At 39.9% G+C, this 27,882-nt stretch overlaps 2 protein-coding genes across 5 annotated transcripts; both read right to left on the bottom strand.

Annotated features, from left to right (window-relative positions):
- Positions 1-230: 230 nt before the first annotated feature.
- Positions 231-19,162, bottom strand: HDAC10 (histone deacetylase 10). 4 transcript variants are annotated; one of them, XM_082308333.1, is made up of 21 exons: positions 18,971-19,162; positions 18,230-18,296; positions 16,567-16,701; positions 15,485-15,581; positions 14,699-14,796; positions 14,514-14,618; positions 14,235-14,303; positions 13,468-13,594; positions 12,930-12,995; positions 12,435-12,494; positions 11,972-12,061; positions 10,542-10,648; positions 9,767-9,834; positions 9,012-9,285; positions 8,282-8,372; positions 6,583-6,668; positions 6,027-6,080; positions 5,310-5,394; positions 4,685-4,870; positions 2,490-2,649; positions 231-1,782 (listed from the first exon to the last, which is right to left on the bottom strand). In XM_082308333.1, exons 2-21 carry the CDS (start codon positions 18,292-18,294, stop codon positions 1,766-1,768), a joined length of 2,040 nt encoding a protein of 679 aa, XP_082164459.1. In that variant the 5' UTR covers positions 18,295-18,296; positions 18,971-19,162; the 3' UTR covers positions 231-1,765. The 4 variants fall into 4 exon arrangements, 3 of the variants coding, with proteins under 3 accessions (XP_082164459.1, XP_082164458.1, XP_082164460.1); XM_082308332.1 differs by having other exon boundaries at positions 18,230-19,162; XM_082308334.1 differs by lacking the exons at positions 18,230-18,296; positions 18,971-19,162 and having other exon boundaries at positions 15,481-15,581; positions 16,567-16,693.
- A 1,888-nt stretch (positions 19,163-21,050) lies between these two features.
- Positions 21,051-24,371, bottom strand: LOC309589121 (secreted frizzled-related protein 2-like; the record flags this gene model as incomplete). The annotated part of the gene is made up of 4 exons (XM_082308984.1): positions 21,051-21,361; positions 22,456-22,548; positions 23,372-23,541; positions 24,085-24,371. The coding sequence occupies 4 exons, from the start codon at positions 24,369-24,371 to the stop codon at positions 21,051-21,053; spliced, it is 861 nt and encodes a 286-aa protein (XP_082165110.1).
- Positions 24,372-27,882: the final 3,511 nt, after the last annotated feature.

The following is a 27,882-nucleotide window of genomic DNA, read 5'->3' as shown; positions in this document are numbered from 1 at the left end:
GCGATACTTACTTTTAACGCTGCCATTCAGTTTACAAGAAATAACACGCTATCGCCAGAAAGCAATAAACCACGCCTGTATCGTGTCCCGATCCGCAGTCTTCTGACAAGATTTCCAAACTAATTCTACCAAGACTACACAGGTTTTTCTTTTAATTGAAGTTTTAATAAATTTGATCAAGGTCTTTGAAAAATACATATCAAAATACAACATTGGTATAAACACTGGAATCAATCAAACACTGGCTGTAGAAATTCAGTTGAACGAAGGCAGGTAAAAGGGAACGAACCGAGATATTTCTGAGAAAATGCTTTCTCCTAGAAAATGCTGAATTGTCCAGAAAAGTTCTTTTTTTTTTCCAGTGGAGAGAGGGGGAGAGAGAAGAATAAACCAACACATCTCCCGTTCTGGAAAACTCTGAAGCTAAATTTGGCCGCTGCCCAGTTTCCAATCTAAAGTAAATAACTTCAAACTCCAAAAACTAAGTTTAAATAAATTCTGACTGAAACAGAACATCTTCGTGTTCTTCAGCTTTTGTTGGTGACAATGTTTGACATGGCTTTTAGTGTCTTTTGAAATAGATTTTCATTTCAAAACGTCCAAGGATCGGGTATCATTTCCCATCCAGCAATAACTGAAAACCAGTATGATCGAGAAGGGAAGCACTGGGAACAGTTATAAAAAGACCGCGAAGGCAGATTTAGTGATTCAAATTATGTGAAGTTGATCCCAGTAGCAACACCAGTATAAACATAATTTGAAGTTTTTGAAATCGAAAGGTCACATTATTGAAGTCACAATCACAGAAAAGTGCTCTTGAAAATGAGCCCAACATCGTATCTGGAACGCTGCAAAACAAGGCATACTATGGCCATTGCCTCGGGATGTTTATTTGATTTTGAGAATTCCCACGATGTCAGCCTTAGGCCATTACCAAATCTCTGGGGCCTTTGGGTTTTTATTTGTTATACAGACAATTTACGTTTGAAAAGAGGGCAGAGTGAAGTCCTCTTTACACTGCTTTATTCAATTATGTATTTGTAATTTTACATATGCAAAATATTTTTCTTTTTTCTCTCATGCCCTGTATAGTTCAGGAAATTAAACTTAATCATCATAGATGCAATGTAGGAAACGCATACACTATAGCTGTTCAGCTGCATTACTTTCTTCTTGCAATTGACAATTACTCATCAGAAAAATTAAAAGAATATACCATGTTAGGTGAATCCTTTAAATCAGATTATGAAATGAAATTTCATTAATCTGAAGGACCTGAGGGTCCTTCATGAATCTGAAGGAATCCGAGCTGAAGTTAAACTCGCAATGAAATGGTGGTGGTGGCAGCAGTGCCAGCACTCTGGTATTATGCTGAATAACATTAAAATGTTTTGGCTGTTATGATTGCTCATTTCAGATGCCTGTCCTCTGGACGACTTCAACATTTATGCAGTCGAGCTACTGCATATGCAAGCCTGACTTTACAATGTCACAAATGACATAGGCCCCAATTTGTAGTAATGAAGTACAGGAGTTGTTTTCAAGTGTCAGTCTTGAATAATTAGTGCCAATACAGAATTTGCTAGCACAATTCTCTAGCTGAAAATATGGATTTCAAGTACTTTGAAAACAGGAGACAATTGTGAATGGCTCTTATTCTGTTCAGAGATCAACCATCTCTTTTCCTGATCATTTAGAAGGCAACATGAACAGCAACACATTTTCTTCTGCTGTGTAAAATGATTCTAAAGTGAAGTCAATTTCTTCAAATCCCATCCTTCACTGAAAAGAACAGCAATAAGAAAAACAGTTATTAATCAAGCTCATACCACAGTTCCCAACCCCATAAGAACATTTTTATTGGAACCAGACCACTGCTCTTGGCCATTTCTTCTGAAAGAGAGCAGGGCATTTTCTTTCAGAGAGAGATGCCCAGCATTATCATTGCTTTTTCTGTTGAAAAAGTTATTCAGTAGAGAAATGTTTCTAGACAAGTATGCTTAAAAACATACACAGCTGCCTAATCTGATTCCTATACGAATGCAGTACCCAATCCTCAGCTATTTGTGAATGTACTTTAAGCATGACCAATCACTATGAAGTGAAGTTATTAAGTGAACAAGCGAAATGTAAATAAAAATGTAACCTGGTTCTGTACTATATTCAGAAAACACGTTAGTAATCAGAGCCAGTGCACATCTTATTAACCATTCTTTAAGCATGGAAAATTTTGGTAGTTTCATTTCAAAATTTTGGAATAACAGTATTCAAAGTTCCCAAGGGTACAGTTATTATGCTATGAAATTCAGTGCTTTCTGGCTCAAGTGGCAGAATTAAAAGAATTCAGAGTTTCATCCTTTTCACATTAGATCAATGTGCTCCCACTGACTTTAATATCCCACTGACTTACAGGATCCAGCTGTATTTTATCATCTTTTCAGGAACTTGCATATATTCATAAGAACTAAAGATAAAAATAGACAACTTACCTGAGCACTGAAGCATTTTCCATTCCTGCTGGAACTGGTCCCTTAGTATTTTTATTTTATTTACTTTTTCTTGGGTAGGAGGTACATAAACTCCAAAGTGAGGTATAGAAGCACCCACTAATGCTTTGGCTACACTTTGCATTAAATTTATCTCTGTGTCCTATTTAAGAAGAAAAAAAAAGGTACTCCTGGGAACCAAACTTTCTTCGTTTCAGTAATACATGAAATATTTTAAAACAACCTTTTATAACTAAGTTGCTAATACTAGTAGCAAGAATGAGCAACTTTCAATTTTCAAATAAAAATGTGTCAAAATGGAGAATTTTTTTCTGGAAAAGGTAGATTAATTTTTATTTCCTGTAAAACTTTTTTTCAAATAGAGAAAGAATCTCAGTTTTCCTTTTGTGATTGAAAAGAAACAGTGCTGGGTTAAAGGCAGGAAATGTTAGGAGGGAAGGGGAGCACGGAGCTCCTTTACTTCATGCATCATTTATTTTCTATCTGTAGAAAATAGTGATATATTTTGCTTCATCAGAAAGTGACGATTTTTGGACTCCTGACAGTCTGAATCAATGTCATTTCCTCACAGAAATTATATTCTGAGGTGTCCATAGTATATGATTATTAACATTTATTTTGAAGACTTTAACTCTATTTTGTTTTTAAAATATAGAAGTCTTTTTTCAATTATTCTAAAAAGCCAAACCCATGCATTAAAAAATCCACACACATTAGATAATCCTGTTATGGAGCTACTTGCAGAGTACCAATATAAAAGTCTCAGTCATTTCTTAAAGATGTATGTCTAACTTCCTTTTTATCCCTGAGTTTACCCTTCAGAATATCAATAGTTCTTTCCATTTCATAATCCTAATTAGTAATGTGCAAATACACTATTTCTGTATACTGTATATCAATGTACAAATTAGCTTAGACAATTTACGTATCAGCACTGTAAATTAAGTAACATTTGAGAAGATACAGAATAAAGTATGTCAAAATCCACTTAATTGGCAGCTTAATGAATAGTATGTCTTTAACTGGATACTTGCTGGGAAACAGATTAGAATAAAATTGCATACATGAACAATTATTGTTTCTCATTAAAGAAGAACTAGAAGGCACAAAAGCAATCAAAAGTTACTGTTTCACAGAACACAGAAAAATTGTTTCAAGGCCAAGAGTGTAAGTGGCGTTAAGAGATTAGACAAATTCATGGAAGATGTCCTCACTGGCACTGAGAATCATAGAATCATACAATCGTTAAGGTTGGAAAAGACCCTTAAGATCATTGAGTCCAACCGTTAACCTGTCACTGCCAAGTCCACCACTAAACCACGTCCTTAAACACCACGTCTACACGTCTTGTAAATACCTCCAGGGATGGGGACTCAACCACCTCCCCGGGCAGCCTGTGCCAGTGCCTGACTGCCCTTTCAGTGAAGAAGTTTTTCCCAATATCCAACCTAGAACACTTACCACACGCTGGTCTGAATACAGCCTCTGGCTTCCTAAATTTAGAAATCCTTAATGTGGAAGAAGTAAACTAGGGAAAGATCCATATATTCTGTATTTCCTTTCCCATGCTCCCTATCAGAAAGACAAAGCTGGGGTAGACTGGTCCTCAGTTATGTATTATGGCAATTTAGTTCACTTAAAGGATATGTGCCATTTTGATTTATTTTCTGCATGATGGAAGTCGTGTGTGATGAAGTACAGCATGGGGGAGAGAAGGAGAAGAAATTGAGTGTTTAATGATAAACAGGAAAATGGGCTGTTTTCAATCACTTTTGATGGAAAGAGGCAATATAATTAACAGACAACAAGTGTCTCTTTTCAGGAGACAACTCTGAGCTGTGAATCCCAGGTGGAAAGGGAAGTTAATCCCCAAACTGTGGCAAATTGTCACAACAGGTACTGCCTATAGCCATAACCACAGGCTTGCGTTCATGCCTCAGCTTCTCAATCACGCAGGCTGCCTACAGCTCGGTATGCGTTTGTGTCTGGTCTTGTTTGCAGGCCAGAGAGAAACCTGGGCTATTTGTGTCGTGAACTCAGGAGTACCACAGACAGTACAGATACAGCCAATATTTTCGACTGGGCAGCCTGAAGCAGTTCATACCAAGCACGCTGCTGCTTGATTTGGGTTCTGTCCTAGGCACTTTGAAGTACCACGGCTTAGCACCGCTTCTTACCTCGATCACTGCAAGAATTCGAGACTCAGCTAATCCTTGTAGTAAAGCAAAAAGCAGAGAAATTTCATTTATTCCAAGGCTCCTGTTTGGTCCAACAGCAATTACTGTCAAGTTTGGTTGATAACTGTATGCTACAGGAAGAATGAATCCAAGTACAGCAGAAAAGAAGTCATTTCCTTCAGCATCCTTTAACAACAATGAGAAACTGTTTAGCACAAATATAAAGCCCCAAATTCCCAGATATGAAACAAAACAGTAAGGCGAATCTCAAAAAGCTTTTGATTGACCTAGGAAACAGGATACTGATCTATTTTCACTGCAATTTTTATATTAAACATGCAGATTATTATCTCTTCCTTAGCGTCTCTGCACTGCAACTCTGCCTTCTTGAAGATGAACTACAGTAGCTACTGAAGGTTTCCTCAAACCTATGCATTCTAATACACTCCAAAGATCTGTGAAGGAGTAGTACCCTGGCAAGGGCAAGCCAAGGAAATACTTCCAAAGGTCCAAATTGAGGTGAGGGGTGTAATTCTCAGTGTCATTTTATGAATTTGTAAATATATTCTATTATTTCTGTTTAAAAAGTTTTTCTCTTATGTTGTTTCCAGAAAGTGAATCTTACCTCTTTCCAGTTTAGAGAAATGTAGTGTTTGGAGCCGGTCTTTCCAGACTGTTCTTTCTCACAAATATGTATCATGAGTATTTTTCTGTAAATGAAAACCACATCTGAGTATTTAACCAACAACTTCCAATGAGATAAAAAGATCTTTTATTTCATCATTCTTTAAATACTAATTCATAACACAGGAGCAAATAACTATCTGCATTACTACATGCTATAATGTAAACACCAATTAAAACTGAAATCCTTAAGGTATTTTTAAAAAGAGTGTTAAAGACTATGAGCACGTTACTTTTAAGAAAAAGGGAAAGTGGCAAAAAAACTTATAGATAAGTAAAGATGACTTTCAATAAGGAACTCAGCATCAGCAGTATGCGCCCCTTGCGGTTATAGCAGGGTACACCCTATATAATTAATATTTGCCTTCTTTATTACTTTATATTTTCAATATTCTGTTTTCAATAACAATCTAAATTTCAATTAATATAGAAGGATTATACTTTAAACCTACCACTAAATTAATAAAATTACATTTAGGGATAGCAATTTGTCTTTAGAGATATATTTGGGGATGGTTTATATTTTGTCTTAAGCTAAACTTAATGAACATCACCTCATGACTGATTCCTTAGTGCAGATTTCATCATGCACGTGGACTCTTATGAACATTTATAAAGCCTTTGGGATTTGACTCCCTGAAGTAAAGAGAAACCTCACCCATCTTCTGTGTTCGGTATGATTTGCATGTCTCCAACAAATACACAAAGCACTCTGCAGAAAACAAAGAAAAATACACATACATTTATATCTACAAGTAATTTTTTTCAATTAGTGCAATTTGTTTAAAGAGTTTGCATGTAGATTAGATGCATGAAAAAGAATGCATATTGTTTCTGAATTTGGTCCGTTAGAAAGAAGTAAAAGAAAACACATTTATGACAGCTCAAGGGAACAGCTTGTCTCTCACCAAATACTGGAGAGAAAAAACAAAACCAAGAAAATGTCCTCAGGCCAAAGACAATCGAAATCTGACAAAGAAAACATAGGCTAGCACAGCAGTCATCCTTACAAATGTTCTGCCTTTTGTAAAGCAAAAGGTCTTTGCTGGCATATCCACTACTGTTTGTATTACATATTGAAAATACTATGCGTATGGAGATGCTATTTATTTTAAAATTAAAGTTTCAAAGGCAATTTTTGCCATATTTCACACACTTTCATCTTATTTTTACATTTTGTCAAAGGGCCCCAAATGCAAAAGATACAAATTCACCTTTGAAATCCAAAATGAACAGAATGTCTTAGCGCAACAGCAACAGAAACAGCAGCTGTGGGTGATTCTGCAATTCCATTGCATACCTACAAAATATATTTTTCATTCAGAATTAATTAATGCTGCACAAGACCATGTCATTTTTTATTTGTAATAACCATATTTGTACTTGTTTAGATGTATCATTCAAACAAACCTACAGCTGTATGAAAGGGATCTTAATGATCTATCATACTAGGGTTAAGAAAATGTTAATTCATTTTCTACAGAAAGGCCATATTTGATCATTATGCCAAGAGCTGTTCTGTTACTTCAAAAGTATGGTGCTATGCTGAAAGGCAACTGTAAAAATAGCATTTGCAGGGGAAGGTCATCTTTACTGTTCTCTCCATAGTCTGCAGATTGGATACATTCAGTGTGCCAGTGGGCAAACTGCACCAGAAAAATACACCCTATGAAAAGGAGCTTGTCCCTGAATTCTAATTCTGACTCTTCCTTTAACCTAGGTAAGCTATTCCTTTCTGGAAAATACTATGACAGTATTACTCAGTCAACCTTTCAGCGTTCATTTGTGTTGTGCAGTGCTTTGAATGCTACATGAAAGCTAACCAGAAAGATAATGTACGCTCCCCCTCCTCACTCCTCCTGTCAACACAAAAAGCTCAGCTTAGCATCTGCAACTCATGGAAAGTTCTATTTCTTTTTGCCAGTTAACATTTTTTTTTAATCTATTTCTAGGCTCTCCTAGAGATAAGTGCCATTTATAATGCTAGAAATTTGTCCCCAAGATCTACATACATGGCTTCCAACAGCAAGACGATGGCTTACAAGAAAGAAGCCATTCTGGCAGCTACTCTTTCTCACAGGCCTTGTACTTTAAAGAGTGCTTTTCATTCAAAGGGAGAGACTGATTTATGATGATGTAATCATCTTTTGTTTACTTAACTTGTTTGCAGTTTCTCTCTTTGCTTCTCCAAGTTTTTATACATAAATACAAATGTGTACCCTCTAAGCCTGCCTTCTCTTCATTCCTCACCCTGCAAGAATCAAAATGCTGAATTCTAATTACTCTGTTCAGAATCACAGCATACAGTGGTGTTTTCAAGAGCTCCACTAAAGCAGCATGTGTGTGTGTGTGTGTCTGCATGTGTGCGTAAATCAAAATTTACTCTGAGTAAACTGTTGTACAAATAATGGTAAGTGGGTGCAGCTGCACATAGCATGGCATCTTGTAATGAAGGGTAATGCAGAAGTGAACTCCGTCCTAAAGACAGAAGGCAAAACTCTGTGCACCGAGACAGGAAAATTTATGACATTTCTTGCTCAGATTTCTTGCTGCTGCTCACTGGTGCTTGAGACACCACCTGCTCCCCTTAACTGGAAGAGTGAATGCCTGGCTCACCTGTATGTCTGAGAGTGATGAGAAGGTTGTTACTGACTCATATGCTGTGACTGCAGGAAAGCAGGACAACGTCTTGTCCAAATACCATTAGAAAGATGTCTTGAGGTTAACAACTATCCCTAAACAACTGTTTCCTCATCTTGCATACTCACTCTTGTAGCTAAGCACATTCTAGCTGTGATTAGTGGGGTCATGAACTACACAGTAACTAATACCTGGATGACATATAGTAGAAACAGAAATCAGAGGAATCCCACTCTCTCCCCGCCCCCCAAGATCAAAGCAGTTTATTATTACCTCCTTCTTAAGTATTTTATCTAGGATGGCCATCACACTTCCAAGAGAGAGCAAAGTTTTGTCCTCTTTTACAAGGTCTGCATAAAAGTCACTGTAAAATAAATGATATGAAGAAAAACTAGGTTAGAGGCAATAATGCTTTCAAAGAGGACACTGATACAGTACTTCGCAGTTAGTATTGAGGGGGTACATTTTGTATAGGTGCTGTGCATCCATTCTCAAAAACCTGGCTCTAGCAGGAAGATGGCAACACTGTTGCCTGACAGTCTTGAGCTTTATAAACCTGTCTCCATTCTGCTCTGGAAAGAAAACAAAAATGTCTGACAATATTCAGGAAATAAAGTTCTGTCAAAATTAGACTTTCTAAGACAAAAAGTTGAGCTTCTCAAACCAGACCGGTTTGGGTTTTTTTTTAGCTAAAAGTGAACACAAAGCTTTAAGGCACCTTCCTAGCAAAATTTCTTTCTAAATAAATACATTTGCACTAACTGTTCTATCTCCATTGAAAGAGTTTTCTCTAAAAGTATTCTGATTAGTTCTTTAAAGGACTTCAAGGCTACGAATGATAACCAACACCAATGTCTTCATTTTTCAAAGAAAGAAACTCTGGCTATAATTGAGTAGACTAAGGCCAAAAAGATGACCATGGCAGAGACAGCGCTAGATGACAGTCTGTACACAGACCTCTCATCCTCATAGTTATGTTGAAAATTAAATAGATAGGACCAACCCGACAAGAGCTTTTATTTCAGTTTTGTCCATTTCCTTCACCAAATGAATGGGTACAGGGAGCAAATGTGCTGAACCTTTAGAGTCAGTTGTTGTTGCTGTTTTGATGGGAGGCACTGGAAATAGAATATTTTTCATGTGCAGCTCCAAAAACCTCTCTACTTTGACAGTTTCATTGTTGTTAGTCATCGTGGATTCCTGTTCTGTGGAGGGATTTGTATTAGCCTTCTTTAGTAGGTGTGATTTGGTGCTCAAATTTTGTAAAAATGATGTGTCTAGAGAAAAAAAAAAAAAAAGAGGAGTTTCACATGTATTAATACCCAAGCAGTGTGTTAATATTTGGTTGCATTTATTTACAGAGTACATCTGTATTCACAATATGCATATTTATTTCCATGGACTAGCTACAATGTTTCCTGCCCAGATGATATTTTTCAGTTCTGCTACATTTGTTTTAATCTAGCGAAAGGTCATAAATGCTAATAAATCTTATGCCCATGTTTTTGACACTGAAAACAGCATCCTCAAACAAAGATATCAAAGTGCTGCTTTTTGGTGTCATGTTTGCCAGCCTCAGAAGTTCTTTTCAGACCAGCTGAAGACATGGCCTTGAATGAAGCCTCACAGTGCTCCATCAGTCACTTGATGAATAACTGATAGTTCAGTTATTTTAATCCACTGGTATTAATAATTTTTAATTTCTGTATGAATCCATTTACCAATCCCATTTGCTTGAAGAAAGAGAAGAGTAATTACCTTCATACATCAACCATTTCCAGTAGGGTTTATGTGCTGCTCTCACATTTTGAATAGATTCAACAGCACTACAAAAGAAACAGGATTAACAGTATTGGCACTAATGAAAATACAGGAAACATAAAATCTACCTCAATGAAAGAGCAAAACCAAAAAAATCCAATTGAAAATGAAGAAGCTCTGGTCTATTCCAAGGATGCAGGACAGAAAGATAAAGAGAATGAGAGTCAATAGGCAGATTGCTTGGAAAGATTAGATTCAAGAGCCAAAAAAGAAAAGTGAAGAACACATGCGGTATATACACACGTTTACACACACTGACTGAAATCCCAGCCCTGCTGTTAGAGGAAGCACACCTGTCCCTGACTTCAGGAAAGGCAAGATTTCACCTGTCTGTCTTTGCTCTGTCAGAGATTTTAGCTACAGAATGTGAAGATGTAATTGGATTCACTCAAAAGCAAGACTATCTGTTCAGGAACAGATTGTCTCAGCCTTGAGTGAGATGGATCTCTACAGGATAACAAGGCCCAAGGATAAATAGCATAGAATTATAAGCCACTAAGAAGTTCTCGCAACTTGAAAGCATTTCAGAAACAAAAGCATACAAAACTATACCTCAGATTACTTTTCTGGAAAGCAAGTTATCCAAAGCAGAAAATAATATATTATAAAGCATCATATTAAAACCTTGCTTCAAGCAAAACGTTCAAAGCATGCATGGCTTTAGCCTCTTTGATAAATACATGGGTTGTTCTAAAATTCTTCATATGCTTACCTTAGGCAAGGTGCCATTTCTCCAGTTATTTGAGGTACAGGATCTCCAAGCAAAGTTTTTACAGTCATGCAAACTGATTCAGACAATGACTTTAAGTGGTATCCACCCTAGAAAAAAGTATTTCGTGTCACCTAAGGAACAAGTACTTGTGACATCTATCTGAATATCACCATGGAAAATAAACTTTTGAAATATATCTGAATTTACAGAAATGGAAGATGATATGCAAGTACATCTAAGTCAATGATTTTCAATATGAAAACAGTAAGTTAGAGGCTACTTGCTGAACTTCACTGGCATCCCATGATTCAACTCACTTTATCATGGTTCAATTCATTTCGGAAATCAGTCGTGACTTTGCCATGAAAACCCTGGAAACATACGCCTTCTCCATTCCTATCCATGATATGCCATCTTCAACAATTCTTGTGGAAGATTCCTTAGAAGGCAAATACTATCACTGTCCTCTAAAATGTCCGTACAAGGGAAATCTCCCACAGCCCGGCACTTGTAAGATATGGTTGTCCTCATGGTTTGGCAGAATTTGGAGAACAACTGAAGATAGATTTAAGGCTGCTAAATTGCAGATGATAGGCTGCTTCCTGCATACCACCTGTGGAGCAGTCACACCATCTGTATTAGGAGGGGATGCTTATTTGCACTTCAGCTAGTAGACAGAAATATCTGTAATAACCTCCTGGAGAGAAGGATGATGGAAGAAAGGTCATACAAAACAGACGTCAAGTCAATCAACTCATAAACAGTTCACTCTTGGAGACCTTGTTGGCAGTAGTATTCCACACACTTATTTACCTGAAAAGCCACCATTTTTCTAACATGCAGCAGAAACAGGGAGTTGAAATCTAGATTTCAAAAGGAGGAAACATTTTTAATTGTTTTTTGGTTGTGTTTTGTTTTTTTTTTTAAAAGCACTCTTAAAAAAAGAGCTTGCATAGAGGCTTTTAATCAAAAAAGATGGAATTCAGTAAGGTCTCCGTTACTAAGTAGGAGTATTTTTAGGTTAAAGGTTTTTTAAACTCTCCTGGAGTAAGACATACTTGCAAAAACACTGGTAATGCAGCTTATTCACTAAATACATTTTAATGAGTTGGGGACTGTCCAGAGCAGCAATCTAGTCACTGTTCACAAGAACTGAACATATCTGTGGAGGATATGTTTTTTTGAACAATGAACATATGCTCCTCTGTTTCAAAATTTTAAGTTAAAGAAAATCGGTTTCAGACAAGCATTTCTTTTAATGTATAAGAGCATTGTCAAATCTTAGCCATTTTTGCATTCCTGATTCTCAAAACAAAGATAAAAAGTATAAATTATTTTGTTAAGAAGTTTTGCTTCCGAGCTTCTAGCTTGCCCCATGTGGCTCTAATACAAAGACCCTTCCCCTGGGAATGCATTTCTAAAGACTTTACCTCTAGGATGACACACAGCTTTCCATTAGCTAACTGCATCAGGAAATGGGTAAGGTGCGCAAAAACCTCAGGAGTGGCATCCATCTGACCCTAAATCAAAGGAAAAATTTTAAGAGATAAAACCCCGAATCAAAAACATTGGTAAAAAAAACCCTATACAATCTGACATACACGAGTCCGAGTTGGAATACTAGAACATTTGCCTCTCATTGTATCTAATAAAATGCTGAACCAACTGCTTTAGAGGAACGTGCAAAAACCAACACAGTAATTACGCGTATGGGATAATTTGTCTTTACGTGTCTTGTAGTATTTGATGAGCTGGGGTCAGCTTAAAGACTCAAACATGTATTTTTAGCTTGGTCAAAGTGAATTTCACCTAGCAATCACAGGACATTTAAGAGGTAGGAATATTTTGCAAACAGATTCATGACTGACAACACAAAGGCCACAAGTTACTTACTTCAGGGTCTCCAATTCCAGAATCATAGCCAGAGGAGACAAGAACCAGTTCAGGATCAAACTGTTATAAAACAGACAGCACATTCTTATGGCCAATTTTCAATTTTGTACTGTATTTCAACTGTACCATGTTCAGCTGTTTTTTCAGCTAGAATATGAACACAAATAAAGACTCTCCTTGAATAAAAACTAAGATTACCCTTTTATACCCTTTATACTATTTTCCCTAATTTTTACCCTTACTAATTTTACCCTTTTATACCCTTTATATTATTTTCATTCCTGCTAGAGAAGCTGCAGATGATTATATTGAATATTTAAAAGCTAACATTCCGTAAGTATTACTCAACTGATCAGGACCAGCAGAAATAATGTGTTAAGTGGGCTACTGGCAATGACTGCATTTCTACAAAATATTCAATGGTACCTGCTTAAGAAGTACTTGGGAAGTAGTCTTTGGTTTTGCTATTCAAATAGCAGAGCAGTAAAAAATTACCTCAAAAGCCATTGGAAGCAACACATGGAAAAACGCAGCAAGATAATCTGAATTTCCCATCCCAATCTGCAAAATGTGAGAAATATAGGTCATATTTTCCTGTTGGAGTAACAAATTTTCTGAGGTTCTTCAAGACTTTAGGAAATGATAGTATCAAAAGTTAAAGATAAGGAAACCTTATGAGGTCAAGTAAAGCAAACTCCATTTAAGTGAAGTGCATAAATAGCCACCATTTTTCTCTGCTGAACGAGGATGGTTGTAATCATCTCCTGAAACACTTTCTATTTTAATGCCTAGACAAGATATTCAAGAAAAAAAGAATATGTGCATGTTTCTCTCTCTTCTTTTTTTTAAAAAAAAAACATTTATCATATTCTGAGCCATATTTCTCAGCAGACATTCTACTGACAGGAAGGAGGTGCACTGTTCTAAGACACCTGCCAAGCAAGTGAAGCAGTGCACTTCTCAGAAAGTGTTACATAAAGCATGAGACAGAAAGCTACCGCATTTGCTTTGTTGTGCTGTAAACAACACTTACCTTATTCCAAGGCAAATTTATGTTAAAACCTCTTCCTTTTCCCAGACCCACAGCATCATAATCAGATTCTTTGAGTGATGGCCAGAATTCCTGATGTTCATAGCGATGCCAGGAAAAATACAAAACACTGGAAGATACAAGAAACAAATCCAACTTGAGGAAAAGATTCTGCAACTGACTTTATATCCTGAACCTGGTGGCTGTATTGACTAAAAGCATGAAAACAGAATCATCCTTTCCCTTAGTTCTCTTAATGGACTTGGACTGTGAAACTTGGTACAGTAGGTCCTTGGTACAGCAGGTCCTATGCCAAAATTAACCTAGGACAACTGCTAAAAATTTCTTGTATGCACGCAATCCCTTTGATCAAAGACAAGGCATTTTCAGAAGAGCAGACTTGTTTCAAGGATCTAATTCTGTGTTTTTTCAGAAAACAATATGTTTTATCCAACTATTACTTGAATACTTGAACTGAGAGATTCCTGAAGAGAGAGAACAGAGATATTACCTGAATGCTGTCACAGAGGGATCTTACTACTGGCAAACCAAGGTAGTCATATTGCTCACTTTGTTGTTCTTTACAGTAGAATAGATTTACATATTTCTTTTTGATAACAAGTAAAAACAACAGAGTGACTACAACAGCAAGGAGAATGTTTTGTGTTTTGTAAGATTCTAGTTTTAGAAAGTTAAGAAATGTTATTCATTACAGAGGAAAGCAATATTTAACCAGCTAACATAAAAAATAAATAAAATATCCTTCAAACCTTGGATCCTCTTCAAATACATATTGAGTTCCTTGCCCGTGGTGCACATCCCAGTCAACAATTAGGATTCTGCAGAGATCAGTAAAAAAAAACATTCAGTGGAAGAACCACAGCATCTTGATCTAAATGAGGTATAGATGAAAAGTGTTTTTCTGTCCTAAGAGTTACATGACACCCAGAAAGCTCTAGACATTAATCTAAAGCAGTACAACGTCAAACAGTTATCGAAATGCCGTATTTGCATATGATAAGCTTCTCTAGGGTCACCCATGCACTTACCTCTGTAGGCCATATTTCAGTTTTGCATATTCTGCTGCAATAGCAACATTGTTGAACAAACAGAACCCATTAGCTGCATTTCTCTGGCTGTGGTGACCTGGAGGTCTAAAACAAAGATTTATATGGTTATTCACAACAAAGGAAATTTTGGGGAGAAGTGAAGACTTTCTCACATATTTTCTTACCTTACTAGTGCCATTCCATTGCACACTTTTCCTGACATCACAGCGTCCACCAGCTGCAAAGTTGCTCCTACTGCTAGTCTGGCACAGCGGTAAGTGTTCTGAAAAAGAGAATCTCTTAGTTGTCATCACTCACTCATCAGCTTGTTTTATACTAATCACACATGATGTGCTTTTGCACCCCAACAGCAAATTCTCCTGACATAGGTCTGCCCTACTGAGGCTGCATGCAGACAGTTGAAAGCAGAATTTTACAACACAAATTCCAATGTGCTTTCTACTAGGTTTACCTGTGATCACCGTAACCTTTGTAAGGATGTTCTCTCTGGAGCAGTTAAGAAACATGAGAGGGACATATTGAACTGACTAGTGGAATAACATGGCATCTTTGAAAATAAGGACTGAAACCTTACAGAAACAAAACATGAAAGACTTCACCTCCATTACCTGGCACAACATTTAAGAGCGACCGTTACCAAAATGTGATTTGCAGGTCACTAATGGTCTACAGTGACATTAAGTGACAAAAACAAAGCTAAAATCCGAGTAGTGTGCTATACTGGCACGATGCAATTACAGAATAGGTGATAGGACACTTAAGCAATTTAAATTACAGTATTATACTAAACTTGAAACAGATAACGATAATGTCATAAATATACGTAAGTCCACTTAAATAGCAAAAAATGAATGTATTGCTAATTTTCCCCTACTTAGAAAAGTGCCACTCAGATGCAAAACCACAAATACTTGTAAATCCCAACGGAGGAAGCAGTTTAACTTACACACCGGATGAAAGAAAAAAGCATCATAATTTCCAGAGACTCTTTTCAGTTCCTCTTCATTCATTGTCTGGGTGCTTTTTGCCACTTCCAAGTGTTCTGGACTGTAGAGGAGAGAGAAATTAACACAACACTTTAACTAAGCAAATAGACCTATAAAGGTTTTTTTAAATGCAAAATGCAATTAAATGTCACAGAATATATGTTAAAAGGGGCTTTCTGTGAGACTTCGCAAGTCCAATAGGTACTCTGGAACACTAGTTACAGGATATAGTGAAAAAAATAAGGAGCGCTATGAAAGCAACGGTTCCTGGATGTCATTAAGAATATGACATTCTTCTCCCTTTTCCAGTGGCAAGAGCACTTAGTCTTGCTTTCAAAAAAAGGCTCTTTGTTCATCATGCAACAATCTATTTTGCAGTCCACGCTACATATAGATACCGTCTCAACAAGAACTAAATCAGGATTCCGACAGTCATCAGAGTGTGAATTGTAACTCTGAGAATGTGTGTCTAGTGCTCCCTTGTTCTATGGAAAACAAGTATATTTCTGCATGAAGCAACACGCAGAATCATCTGCAGTTGGTTGCAAAATCATCACACCAAGGTGACAAATGCCAGAGCAGACTTCATTGACATGACTTCAGAACAGGCAGGCTGCTGTTTCTCTGAACTCTCCCCCAGAATTAGCTGGAAAGTTTTTCTGTTTCATTTGCTCTCTCTCAAAGATGCTTAGGAGAAAGAGGTTATTATATTTCCAAAGGAATACCTATTTTTCTACACTTTTTGAAGTCTTGTCCCAATTTTATTAGAAGTTTACTTTTAATCCTGCATATAAATCATCATTCATTGCTTAAGAATATAAAGAGTGACAATGGGGACTTAGTGGAATAGCAGATTGACACTTCAGCACCTACAGCATACTCAACATTATTTGTCTAACTTTAAGCGACACATTTTCCATTGAAATTACTGCAAGTCATGGAGTTTTAGAGCAGACCTTTTCAAATGGAGCAAAATACGACCTGGAGGTATGAGATCGGTTATTTCATTGAATTAATCTGAATGGTGATGAAAGTAAGTTTCAGACCTGTGAACCAACAGGATCTCCTCCTCGCTTCCTTCTCTGGCAGGCACGAGGACACATCTTTCCACAAGATGGTAACATTTAAGCTGCTCATAGGAGGATGACAGCCTTTCTGGTACTTCAATATCACAAACAGGACTAAAAATAAGCAATAATCATATTACTATAATACCATACCAGCACAGCTAACAAATACACTTCATAATGCCTGGCTTTTAAATTCTCACTGTAGGAAGATTCATTACACTCATGGAGGAACATAGAATCATAGAATCGTTTAGGTTGGAAAAGACCTTTAAGATCATCAAGTCCAACTGTTAACCAAGCACTGCCAAGTCCACCACTAAACCATGTCCTTAAGCACTACATCTACCCGTCTTTTAAATACCTCCAGGGATGGAGACTCAACCACTTCCCTGGGCAGCCTGGTCCAGTGCTTGACTACTCTTTCAGTGAAGAAATTTTTCCCAATATCCAATCTAAATCTCCCCTGGCACAACTTGAGGCTGTTTCCTCTTGTCCTATCACTTGTTACTAGGGAGAAGAGACCGACCCCCACCTCGCTACAGCCTCCTTTCAGGTAGTTGTAAAGAGCAAGAAGGTCTCCCCTCAGCCTCCTCTTCTCCAGACTAAACAACCCCAGCTCCCTCAGCCGCTCCCCATAAGACTTGTGCTCCAGACCCTTCACCAACTTCACTGCCCTTCTCTGGACACGCTCCAGCACCTCGATGTCCTTCTTGTAGTGAGGGGCCCAAAACTGAACCCAGTACTCGAGGTGCGGCCTCACCAGTGCCGAGTACAGGGGCACTATCACCTCCCTGCTCCTGCTGGCCACACTATCCCTGATACAAGCCAGGATGCCATTGGCCCTCTTGGCCACCTGAGCACACTGCTGGCTCATGTTCAGGCGGCTGTCAACCAACACCCCCAGTTCCTTTTCCACCAGGCAGCTCTCCAGCCACTCCTCCCCAAGCATGTGAGAGTAAAAGAAAAATAAAATCTTTAAATACTTTTTGTTTTGGAATTGAGCCAAAAACTGGTTCCAAAATATATATGGTTCTTAAATAAAAAAGAAACACAATAGCATCATTTTTTGTTAACTACAGACACAAGAATGCTGAAATGAAAAGCTGTAGATTACGATGAAGGTGAACAGAGGCAAAGTGGGTTTGGGAGAGAAGGCAACAGCGGACTGTTACTCCGAGCACTCCAAAGGTACTGGTCTAATTTATGTAAATCTAAGCAAGTGGCATATACCAATTTCTAATTTAATTTAATTGCTGGGTTTCAGCTGAGTGAGTATATCTACATATTTTTTCCAAGATCAATGATACTTTAGCTTTATAAACAATTTAATTAGCTGAAAATACTTTATTTAGGGGGCTACTTAGATGCCTAAAGCTAACACTTCTTGTTAAGGCCTACCAGACTGGAGGCCTACAGCTTCTCAAATCCAGCTTCAGATTATCATTACAGCACCTCGATACAAACTAGGTATAAAATAAAAATTTTTCTCCAAAAGGAAAGACTTTCTGTTTACCAGAAAAACAACAGGGTATCTATCACTAGGTATTTCAGGTTACATTTACAAAAACTGCATTTACTTGGTACTTCTCTCAGAAGTCCTAATAAGAATCTATTCATAAAAAGGATGGCAGTGACTTACTCACTCCAAAGTAGTTTATGAGTGGTCATCTCCTCATCGTAAATCAGCGCTGTTCCTGAAGCCATTGCTACAGGCAGAACAAAACAAAAATCCCAAGACACATATTTCAGGCAGGAAGTGAACATATATTAAAACAAACTTAATATTATATTAGCTAGGGAGAATATATGTACACAGCATATCTGCTTGCATGATGATTTTGCACTTTAGACTTTGTACTTACGGAACGAAATCGAAGAAAATAATTTAGGACGAGCCCTGACAAGACCAAGGAGCGAGGCAGCAGTGCAAAGCTAATGGCACAGACCCTGAAACTGGATGCACGCAGGCAGAACTCACAAGTACCTGAATTTTCAAAACCTCGGCACAGGTATTTTGGTGCAGGTGAAGGGGTTACGCCATCCCTCCAGGCCCTCTAGCCCACGCTCAGGGCCCTACAGAGGCTGCCAAGGGTCTGAGCAGAGGCCTGCACAGGCCTCCTCTTCCCGCCACTGCGCACAGGTACTCACCTGTCACAGCTGATGCGAAACAAAGCAGCTACTTGTGAAAACTTAAGTTACAAAGACACAAAGTATGAAAAATAGGATTCTATACACCACGGACAGAACAATCGCAGGGATCTGTTGTGTTTGAAACTTCACCGGTCTTTCAAAAACCCAAGAGAGACATTTAAGGGAAACAAAGAAGCCGATGCGAAGAAAGAGAGATTAAACCGCTCGGCCGGCCGCTAGGCCACCTCACCGGAGCCACCGGAGGGCGCGTTAAGGTGGGCCGCGGGCCCGCTCCGCGCCGCGCCTCGCCTCCCGCCCGCCCGCCGGGGAAGGCCGGCAGCCCCAGGCCCCGGAGCGGCCCGCGGGCAGGCCCCGGCTCCCGGAGGCGGCGAGGAGGGGAGGCCGGCGCCTCAGCGAGACGATCCCCTGCTTCAGCGCTTCGGCCCCGCCGCCGGGAACGCCTCGGCTCGGCTCGGCCCGGCCCGGCCCGGCCGCCCGCTCCTCCCGCGGCGGCGGCGGCTGTGGGCGGGCCGAGCGGCGTCCCCGCCCCGCGGTCGGCGGCCCGGCGGGAGCGGCGTTTCCAGGCCGACGTTCAGCTGTCGCCGGCAGCCGTGCCGCTGTGCGTTTCGCTGGTGCGCAACGGGAGGCCTTCAAGTACATACAGAGAGAAACTTGTCCTTTGCCAGAGCTCGCTGAAGTAGGCCCGGCAGTTTGAAGTATATTTTCGTGCCAAGGATAGTTCAACCACAGGCATTGTTACGTTTTTAGTATAAAACAAGCCCAAGAGCAAAAACCGCACAACCCTGGGCTGTATGGTCCCCTCTAACGTAAAGAGAAGTGAAATAAAAACTCGAACTACAGTGACGTCTCCTCCATTTTTGCAGAGTACCGAGCACCGCCTTGGCAGCAGGTCAAGGCCGGGCTGATGCTTCCCCTGCACGCCCTAAGTGGGCCACTGGCCACGGGGCTGCACTGGCCGCCTGGCTGCACGTCGCCCTGGGGAGCCCCCCGCGAGCCCCCGGAGCAGCTGGCATCGGTAAAGCAATGACAGCCGCCTTTAAATATTTACCACTTTTCCTGCAGGGACCGGCACAGACTCAGCAGGATCAAATGAACTGAGCTTTTGAACAACCTACTTTTTTCTAAGCAGTGACCTCATTATACAACATAAACTGAATATAGGTTGTTTCAACTTTTTTTCCTCAGTTTCTACTAGTTTTCCAGTTCATGGTAGAAAGCGATGGAGCAGGTGTCATCAGGAGCATGCACACAAACCTGCAGTTATGGGGGATTACCGGGAACCCAGATCATTACAGATAGGACTTTTAGAAAGCTACTGACCATAAACTCTTCCCATATCTGTTTCAAGAAAATATGACCGTGTAGACACTGTATCACTGCAATAGCTTCTAATTTATATATTGTCAATTACCTGTTCTTGGGTCTACTATACATATTCATAAAACTAAAATTAAGTCAAGTTCTGTCCATCTTCATGTGGTCTTTCATGCCAGTGTATTGCGCTGACAATGAGGATGCTAATCATGTGGCCACTGTAATATTTCACATTTCTTTAATATTATCACTTCATTAGTTCCCTGCAGTCCACTTAGAAAACTGGTAAAGATTCTGCATTGGCTTTTTTAATGTGTCTGAAAACAAAAAGGCACCTTTCAGTAGGCGGAGCCCGATTTAGATTCCAGTTGAACCATGTTACGTTCAAGATGGTCACGCAAGAATAAAAAGTTTAAAAAACTGCTTTTAGCCTATGCTCTCAGGTGTTATCACTGAGACGCTTGTCAGCTCTGTCATTGTAAAATGACACCCACTAACCAAATCTTCTTGTAGCTGGGGCCAGCCATATCGTACTTACAGTTACTTACTCCTATTTATTCCACTTTGATTCCAGCAAAAGCAACCAGCAGAGGGCTGCCTTCTTTTAAAATACTCTAATGGGAGAAAACAAGGTGGATTAATGAAACATTAAGCAAGGGAAAGTTTAGGTAACTCAAGAAAATGGCAGGGTGGGCTATATCAAAAAGGTAGTCAGCTGGATTAAAACTGTTTTATGCCAGTTTTTGCACATATTACAAAATATTTTTGCAATAATTCAAAGAAACATTTGTACATGCTTGGCCAAGTTCAAACTTGATGTGAATAGCTGGAACACTACAGAAAGGAGGCCTGATAACCCTGGGGTTTAAGTTCAACTCATAATACAATTTAAAATGAAATTCAGACTTTACATTCCACTTATAGTACATTCCTATTTACAAGATAGGTTTGGCATGAGAAGTATAATCATCTTTTACAAATAATACAATAACTATTTACAAGCATTTATGGTATCTCCACTTCTGAGTGGCCAAAGTCAGCTGGGAGTCCCTCCTCTGCCAACGATAAACCTGATTTACTAAAATGATGCCCTCTTCAATATTGCCCACAAGGAGATACACCATGGGACGATAGGTTGGAGTCATCCTCTGCGTACAGTTTTCATTGATAAGCAGCCACTGTTGTATCATGTTCTGAGTTTCATAAGGCAAGAGTGAGCCCTGGGTAATGAACTCCACTTGGCATTCAATGTTATACTCTTGGCCACCAAATACTGTTCTCTTTTTGGACAGCTTTACTTTCACTGCTAAGGAAAAAAAAAGGGAAACATGTAAGTCACTCTGTTTACTCAAATGCAGAAAGAAACACTACCAATGAAAGCAGGATGATTCCTTAAAAATACTATCACAATTTATGCTGATAGAGCATGGCAAGGCCTTCTCCAGCAGCAGTATACATTTTAAATTTTTTTAAAAATAAAGGTTGTGTAGTAGGGAATTTTTTCATGGAATAGTGGAGAATTTTTTCACAAAGGTAAATAATGTACTTTTACCATTACTACGTATGTTAGACTTTGTGGATAATTAGATATTGTAAGCTGTTGGTGGTGTTCTCGCATCACGAGGCTGCCCAGCTTGCCCAAGCAATTCTCCCGAATTTGTCCATGTTATGAACGCCTCAGCAAAAACAGCTAATAATGCTTGCTGATACCACCCTTTTAGATATTTCCTTTTCATTATAGGCATCTACCTACCCCACCTGACTCCACCAACACTTTTTAGCATGAAATATCTCTATACTGCCTGATCTAAAGCCAGCCAAAGGTGCTGAGAGTCTTTGCACTGACTTCAAAGGGTTTTGCAGGAAGTTTCTAGGGCAAACTCCAAAGTATTGCCTGTCACTCCAATAAGACAACACAAGGTAAGAATTTCTTTTACTGATACGATTTTCTGAGTCTCCTTTTCAGTAAGCTATGTATCATGAACAACTCATGCACCCAAGTAACAAGGACACGCCATTGACTGGTGAAACAACCAAAGCTTTACTTTGGTTTTAACCGCTAATAAAAGGCAAACCTGCTTATTTGGCTGCATTTGCCAGAAATATTTTCCATAAAGCATGTTGTACTACAATGTAGCCAGCTAGACAAGAACAGAAGAGCTGTTTTGTTGCAAAATAGATCATTAATAAATCTTTCATGCAAAATAAATCCTCCTTATATTTTGATTAGAAGGAACACATTCTGATAAACAACCTAAAGTTAAGTCAGCAGCCAAACTCTTAGGATTAAAACTTTGAAATCCCAGCAGAAACTGTCAGTTATTTTAATCCTAATTTTAAAGCATTTTAGAAGGAGAGCTGTTAGTCTCTTTAATAGCAGCCATATTAGCAAGGACTTACCAAAGTTACTGTCACAGAAAACTTCGAGAACTCTTTTGTGTGTAAAGAATTCCTCCACTGCTGGGCAGGCCTGGCAGGTAGGCTTTGGTAGGACTGGTAAGAAATGACAAAGTTTCATCATTATCTTTTAGAATCTTTTGTATTAATTTTTGCTGTTGGAGCTGAGAGCCCACTGTTTAACCACAGGGATGACAAAGAAAATACACTATTGGTCAGTGATAACGTAAAAGTCTACACACTTCTCTGAAAACATGGCTAGGGATGAAAAGGAGTTTCATTTTCCATATCCATTCAGTCCTTGTTCAGACAGACAAGCTCAATTATCAGCATCAAATAAAGCATCAAGTGCAGTATTGTTTTTACTATGGCTGAGGTGGGTGGGGAAGGGGTTAGGTGGATGGTTCTATCAGTGATCCTGTGTTTAGCTGTGCTGGGATTCTGAATATATCATAGAATCATAGAATCGTCAAGGTTGGAAAAGACCCTTAAGATCATCGAGTCCAACCGTTAATATGAATACCGTAATATGAATTCAGGTGTGCCATTTACCTGTGATAAGGGCCATTAATAAGCCTATAAAGAGATCTCAAATCACATACAGTGTGCTGTCATGGGTATGATACTGCCCATAGCTGTGTGCAGGGTGATAATCACCTTCCTCCTCTATCTAAGCGTAGGCTATCTACACTTTATTTTACTGAAGCGATTCTGATTTACACCATCTGAGGTCTGTTGCAGCTTATACTGCAAGTACTAGCACTTCCCCTGCCATCTGGACAAACAGGGTGAAGCAGTATGGATAGACATGACTCCGTTTACAAAATCACAGACTGTCTGGGAACGGCGTCCCGTGTATCTCCTTGATTCCCAGGAACACAGAGTACAGCCACCCTCCCCTCTGCCATCTTGCAGCTACCTTTGTGCAAGTATTTATATTCCTTTGTAAGAGATGCCAGGCACATGTCCTCGTCTGCAGGGAATCGATCACAGTCCAGACTGTCAGGCCAGAGGTGTCCGTGGCAGGCGAGCACGGGGGCACAGCTGTCACGGACGGCAACACACATACTCCTACAAGGATGGATAAACCTGTTGCCGGAAGAAATAACAGGCTGAATCAGTTAAGCTCACTCCATGATAACAGAAACTATTGCAACAGTGATTTCTGTGCAAAGCACATTGTCTTCGCTGATATTTAACATCCTTCAGCAATAATATAGTTCTGGAAGTGACAGCTGTGCAAACCATGCAAGTGGTCTGTATATGGACTGGACTGTGCTTACAGGATTAAGTCACAGTTTTAAAAATGCTTTTATTACAACCTGGGAAAAGCTTCAGCAAGAGCCTGATTCTATTCATAATAGGTGCTTCAACCCTACATTAACAAAAATAAAATTTCAACTGTAACAAGATAAAATGTGATCTTCTTTGACAACAGCATTCATTTCCCCAAAGCAAACTAAAGTTGAAGTGGAACATGCTTTCATTACTTTTCTTTCTGATGAGTATTAAAAAGTTAACAGAATTATTTCAGATAAAGTGGAGATCACCTTTAGATTATGATAAACATGCATTTCATTTGATCCCTGTTCTGGCAAATAAAGTACTTTTGTACTGTGCTGTGGTACTTACGTATCTAAACAGATGGGTGCAAACAGGGAGCACAGGAATGTCCTCACGTGAGGGTGACAGTCTGTGTGCGCAAGGTGCTGCCAGGTGGTGGATTTTAGGATAACCTCTGCCATGCTTGTGTGTCCCATTAGGTTGGGAAGCCTCATTTCGGAGTACCCAATCTTGTGGCACATGTCCATCTCCTTGGGTATCACTACGCATTTCGTGGATAATCCAATGTCAAAGCCTGTTGCCACTCTTAGGAAACCACTCAGAGCAAAAACAAGTATTTTTGCAGTCAAGAGCATCTTCCAGTGACTCCTGGGCTGCTGAGCAGGGAGCTGTCAAACCCCCCAAGCGCAGGGGCACGCTGAAAGCCTTGTGGCTTATATACTCCAAGAGCTTAATAAACCATTGGTTATCAACTGCTTATCAAATCACTCGAGACAAGACCAGGTCTTATTGCCTATTCAAGGGATTCTTGTGATAACCAGGGAGGTGGAGACAAAGTATAGAAGTATGTTCCCTAAAGACGCCGATTTGGTATAGCCTTTCACGTGTCTCACGGTGTCGGTTGCTGCAGCGTGCTATGTGGCATATTAGATTTTGACACCTAGAAGGTTTGCTATGTGCTTTCTAAACAAATTAAGAGATCCCTCAAAAAACGGTTGGGCAGACAAGCTGTCTCCTGGGGCTGCTGTGTCTCCTTTGTTTTCAGACACTGCTGACAGGGCAGAAAAAACAGCCCAGATTGACTTATCAAGTGAAAATGTTTTGCTTGTGCTAATTGCTCGTGTCTCTTCCACTGTTTTACAATGTAGAAGAGGTACTTTCTTTATTTAGTCAAGCGCTATAAAAGACACAGCCTCCCATTATTAACCAAGTATTTTGTCTGGAAATTTGGATCCCTGTCCTGTGACATGCTAAAGGTCCTAACTTCTATTAATTTTAATAGACACCCAAAAATACAGAATTATCTTACTGACTGGAGTATGTGCCTATCAGATGGCTACAGAACTCGCATCTTTCATTTATTCAAGTTCAGTGGTGGATTTAATATTGTAGGACTATTGTGGCTATCAGTATTTATTCAGAGTGAAAAGGCAGTTACACTTATGGGGAAACATTTGTATTATTTCAAATGAACCTGGCTACACTTAAAATTGCTCAAATAATGCAGCATTTCACCTATTTATTAATAAATTAAAATTACATGAAGCTGTATGAAACCAAATGATACCGGATATGTACTTCTGGTTGTAGCACAAAAAAAAAAGTATTAAATTTCTTAAGTTAAAGGTTAACAGAATTACTGACTGAGTACTTCATTACTGTTCTTCGTATAATACTGATAAACAGCTCTTCGCTACAGAGAAGTTGGGGAATCAGTTAAGGTGACAGAGAGTCTGAGTAACGTGTAGCTTATCTATTATGAACAGAAAAGTCAGATTTTTAGTTAAAAGAGTTGAAGATCTAAACAAAACATTTTGTGGAAATTTTTAATTTGATGAAAACATTTTTCCAATTAGTTATGGCTGTTAATTTTTATTTCCATTCCTTATTACATGATTTATTGGCAGAAATGTTTAGATATGTAGGTGGATCTACTGTAAAATATCTGGCTTGATTATTAGGCTAAAATGAGTACGTTCATAATAGTGTATCACCTAGTATTACTGATGACTGAAATACATTTTTCAGAAACAGCAGCTTTTTGTGCTTATACCTAGATGTAGCACATTTAGACAATGTGCTACATATAATTTACATGGTTATACCTAAATGTTAGGTTATTAATCCTAGCATCTTTGAAATCAATGACAAACCGCCACTGATTCCTCCTTAGTTGTCTTATTTACGCTGAGCTACTGGGAAAATGACAGTATCTGTTTAAAAAAGTCAGAAAAAAATGACAGCATGCAAGGTTCCAGGAACTAAAGACAAATTTAAAAGAATTGTCAGTTTTTCTTTTCATGTTTTGTTGCTAGCTCTGCGGTTTTTCCAATAACTGGTTTCTCTGTATCTGTTACCTCACTTCAAAGCAGAGGAACCAAATACCTAACCAGGCTGATCTAGGCCTGATGAAGCACCGCATGGTAGCATCTCCTTGCCAGGTGCTCTGTGTATTCCATAAGAAGGTGAAGAGCCTTACTAAAACTCAGTATAAGTCCTGTTCTTGCTAAATCTCTGCAGTTAGCCCTAGGGGCCACACATCTGCACAGCTGCTCTTGGTACCATTTTGGAATGAAACGACAGCACGAAGCTGCTGGGCACAGGGAAGAGGGCAGACCCGTACATGAAGCCAACTGCGCAGCCTCTTTGAGCAGCTCCCTGGTATCCTCTGGCTCTCACGGGCGCTCAGAGCGAAGCCGTGAGCCTCCCCTCCGGTGCCCAGGCACAGCTGCCCGGGGCGCAGAGCTCAGCTCACACAGGCTCCAGGGGTCCTGCAGACGCCCTGACGTCTCTCACCTGAGCGTCACTTTGGCATTAGCAACTGGAGTGACGCTGGACACCATAGATGAGCGGCCCCCTTATCCAGCAGGCTTCTGCATCCATCCATGGATGGATGTCTTGCTGCTGTCTTTACCAAGTCACCCCATAATGCTATGAAATCAATCAAGTTCCTCTCTGGCCCCAATAGTATTCTTCCATAGTACTTTTCTCATCTGGTTGTTATCTGAAAGTAGGTGGCAAAATCTCTGGTGAAAGAAGCCCTTCCGTTGCATGTGGGGCATGGTATTACATGCACATTTCTGAGTGATATAAAATATATGTTAAGAAAGATTATTTGGTCTCTCAGTTATTTAGATGTTTTTGTCTGTGACTGTCTCACCATCCACAAAAAAACTTGATTCATCCTAAAACCTGAGCCAACTCTGTTACTCCCGATACCGAGGGGTTACCGAGTCGCTGGCTGCGCCGCTGCTGCTCTGCAAGAACAGGAGCGGCCCCGCGGCGCCGCTGCCGGAGGGGCTCGCTCTGCCCCTTCCCACCGCCGAGCGCCTGGCAAGCCGCCCCGCGCCGGCCCGAGCCCCGGCCGCACCCGAGCCCGAGACCAGGCGTGCTGGGCTCCCGAGAGCTCCCTCCGGGCCACCGCGGATGGGCAGAGCAGAGACAGGCATAACGGGAGCGTGTCAGATGAAGATGATCTAATAAGAGCTAATACCTCTCCTGACAAACTTAGTCTCCATAGGAACTGTCTTGAAATAAATAATTGTGTATCTCTGAGTCACTGTTTCCTACCGGGGCTTTGCGTGTAGTAGGTCATTTATGAGCCACCACAGAGCTGTACCTTAAAGTTTCTTTTAGCCTCAGATATGTCTCAAAGGAGGCCAGCTACCTTTTGATGCTTTGCTTTTGGCGAGCTGACTTTACGTTTTGTAATGCTAAAGAAAATAATTTGCCTGCCTGCGAGGGCAGTGGCACCTGGAGGCTGAGGGCCCAGCCGCGCGGGAGGGCGAAGGCCTCAGCGGGTCGGGAAGGAGCTGCACCCCACTGCTCGGCCTCGGCTGGCACGGGGCTTCAGCGGGGAGCCCGGGGGATTCGAGGGGGTCGGGGAGACTCCGTGGTTTTGCCATCAGAAAAAGGGCAAGCCATCTGCTTTGCTTCTGTTTCTTCTTGCTTTCTTGCTGTTTTGAGTGAAGTAGCCATTCACCCAGGGAACAGCAAGGCTTTACGTGATCGTCAGGAATGACGGAGCTCACCTGGGGGCTGAAGGATCGTCACCGGCTCTGAGAACAAAATGTGCACAAATGCCTTTGCTCGACACCTATGACTGCACTGGGATTAAGGCTGGATCTGAAACCAGAGCATTAGCTG

Source organism: Platalea leucorodia (assembly GCF_965183815.1).
Source record: "Platalea leucorodia genome assembly, chromosome: 4".
Lineage (NCBI taxonomy): Eukaryota > Metazoa > Chordata > Aves > Pelecaniformes > Threskiornithidae > Platalea > Platalea leucorodia.
Note: the sequence above shows the minus strand (reverse complement) of the source record. Positions and strands in the feature narration are given on the sequence as shown.

Coding starts and splice junctions, on each gene's coding strand:
- HDAC10 (XM_082308332.1), bottom strand. CDS start 18,354: ATGTTCACTTCCTGCCTGAAATATGTGTCTTGGGATTTTTGTTTTGTT. Junction 14,797..15,484: donor ATGCTTTTTTCTTTCATCCG/GTGTGTAAGTTA, acceptor TCTCTTTTTCAG/AACACTTACCGCTGTGCCAG. Junction 9,835..10,541: donor GAAATGGCACCTTGCCTAAG/GTAAGCATATGA, acceptor TTTCTTTTGTAG/TGCTGTTGAATCTATTCAAA.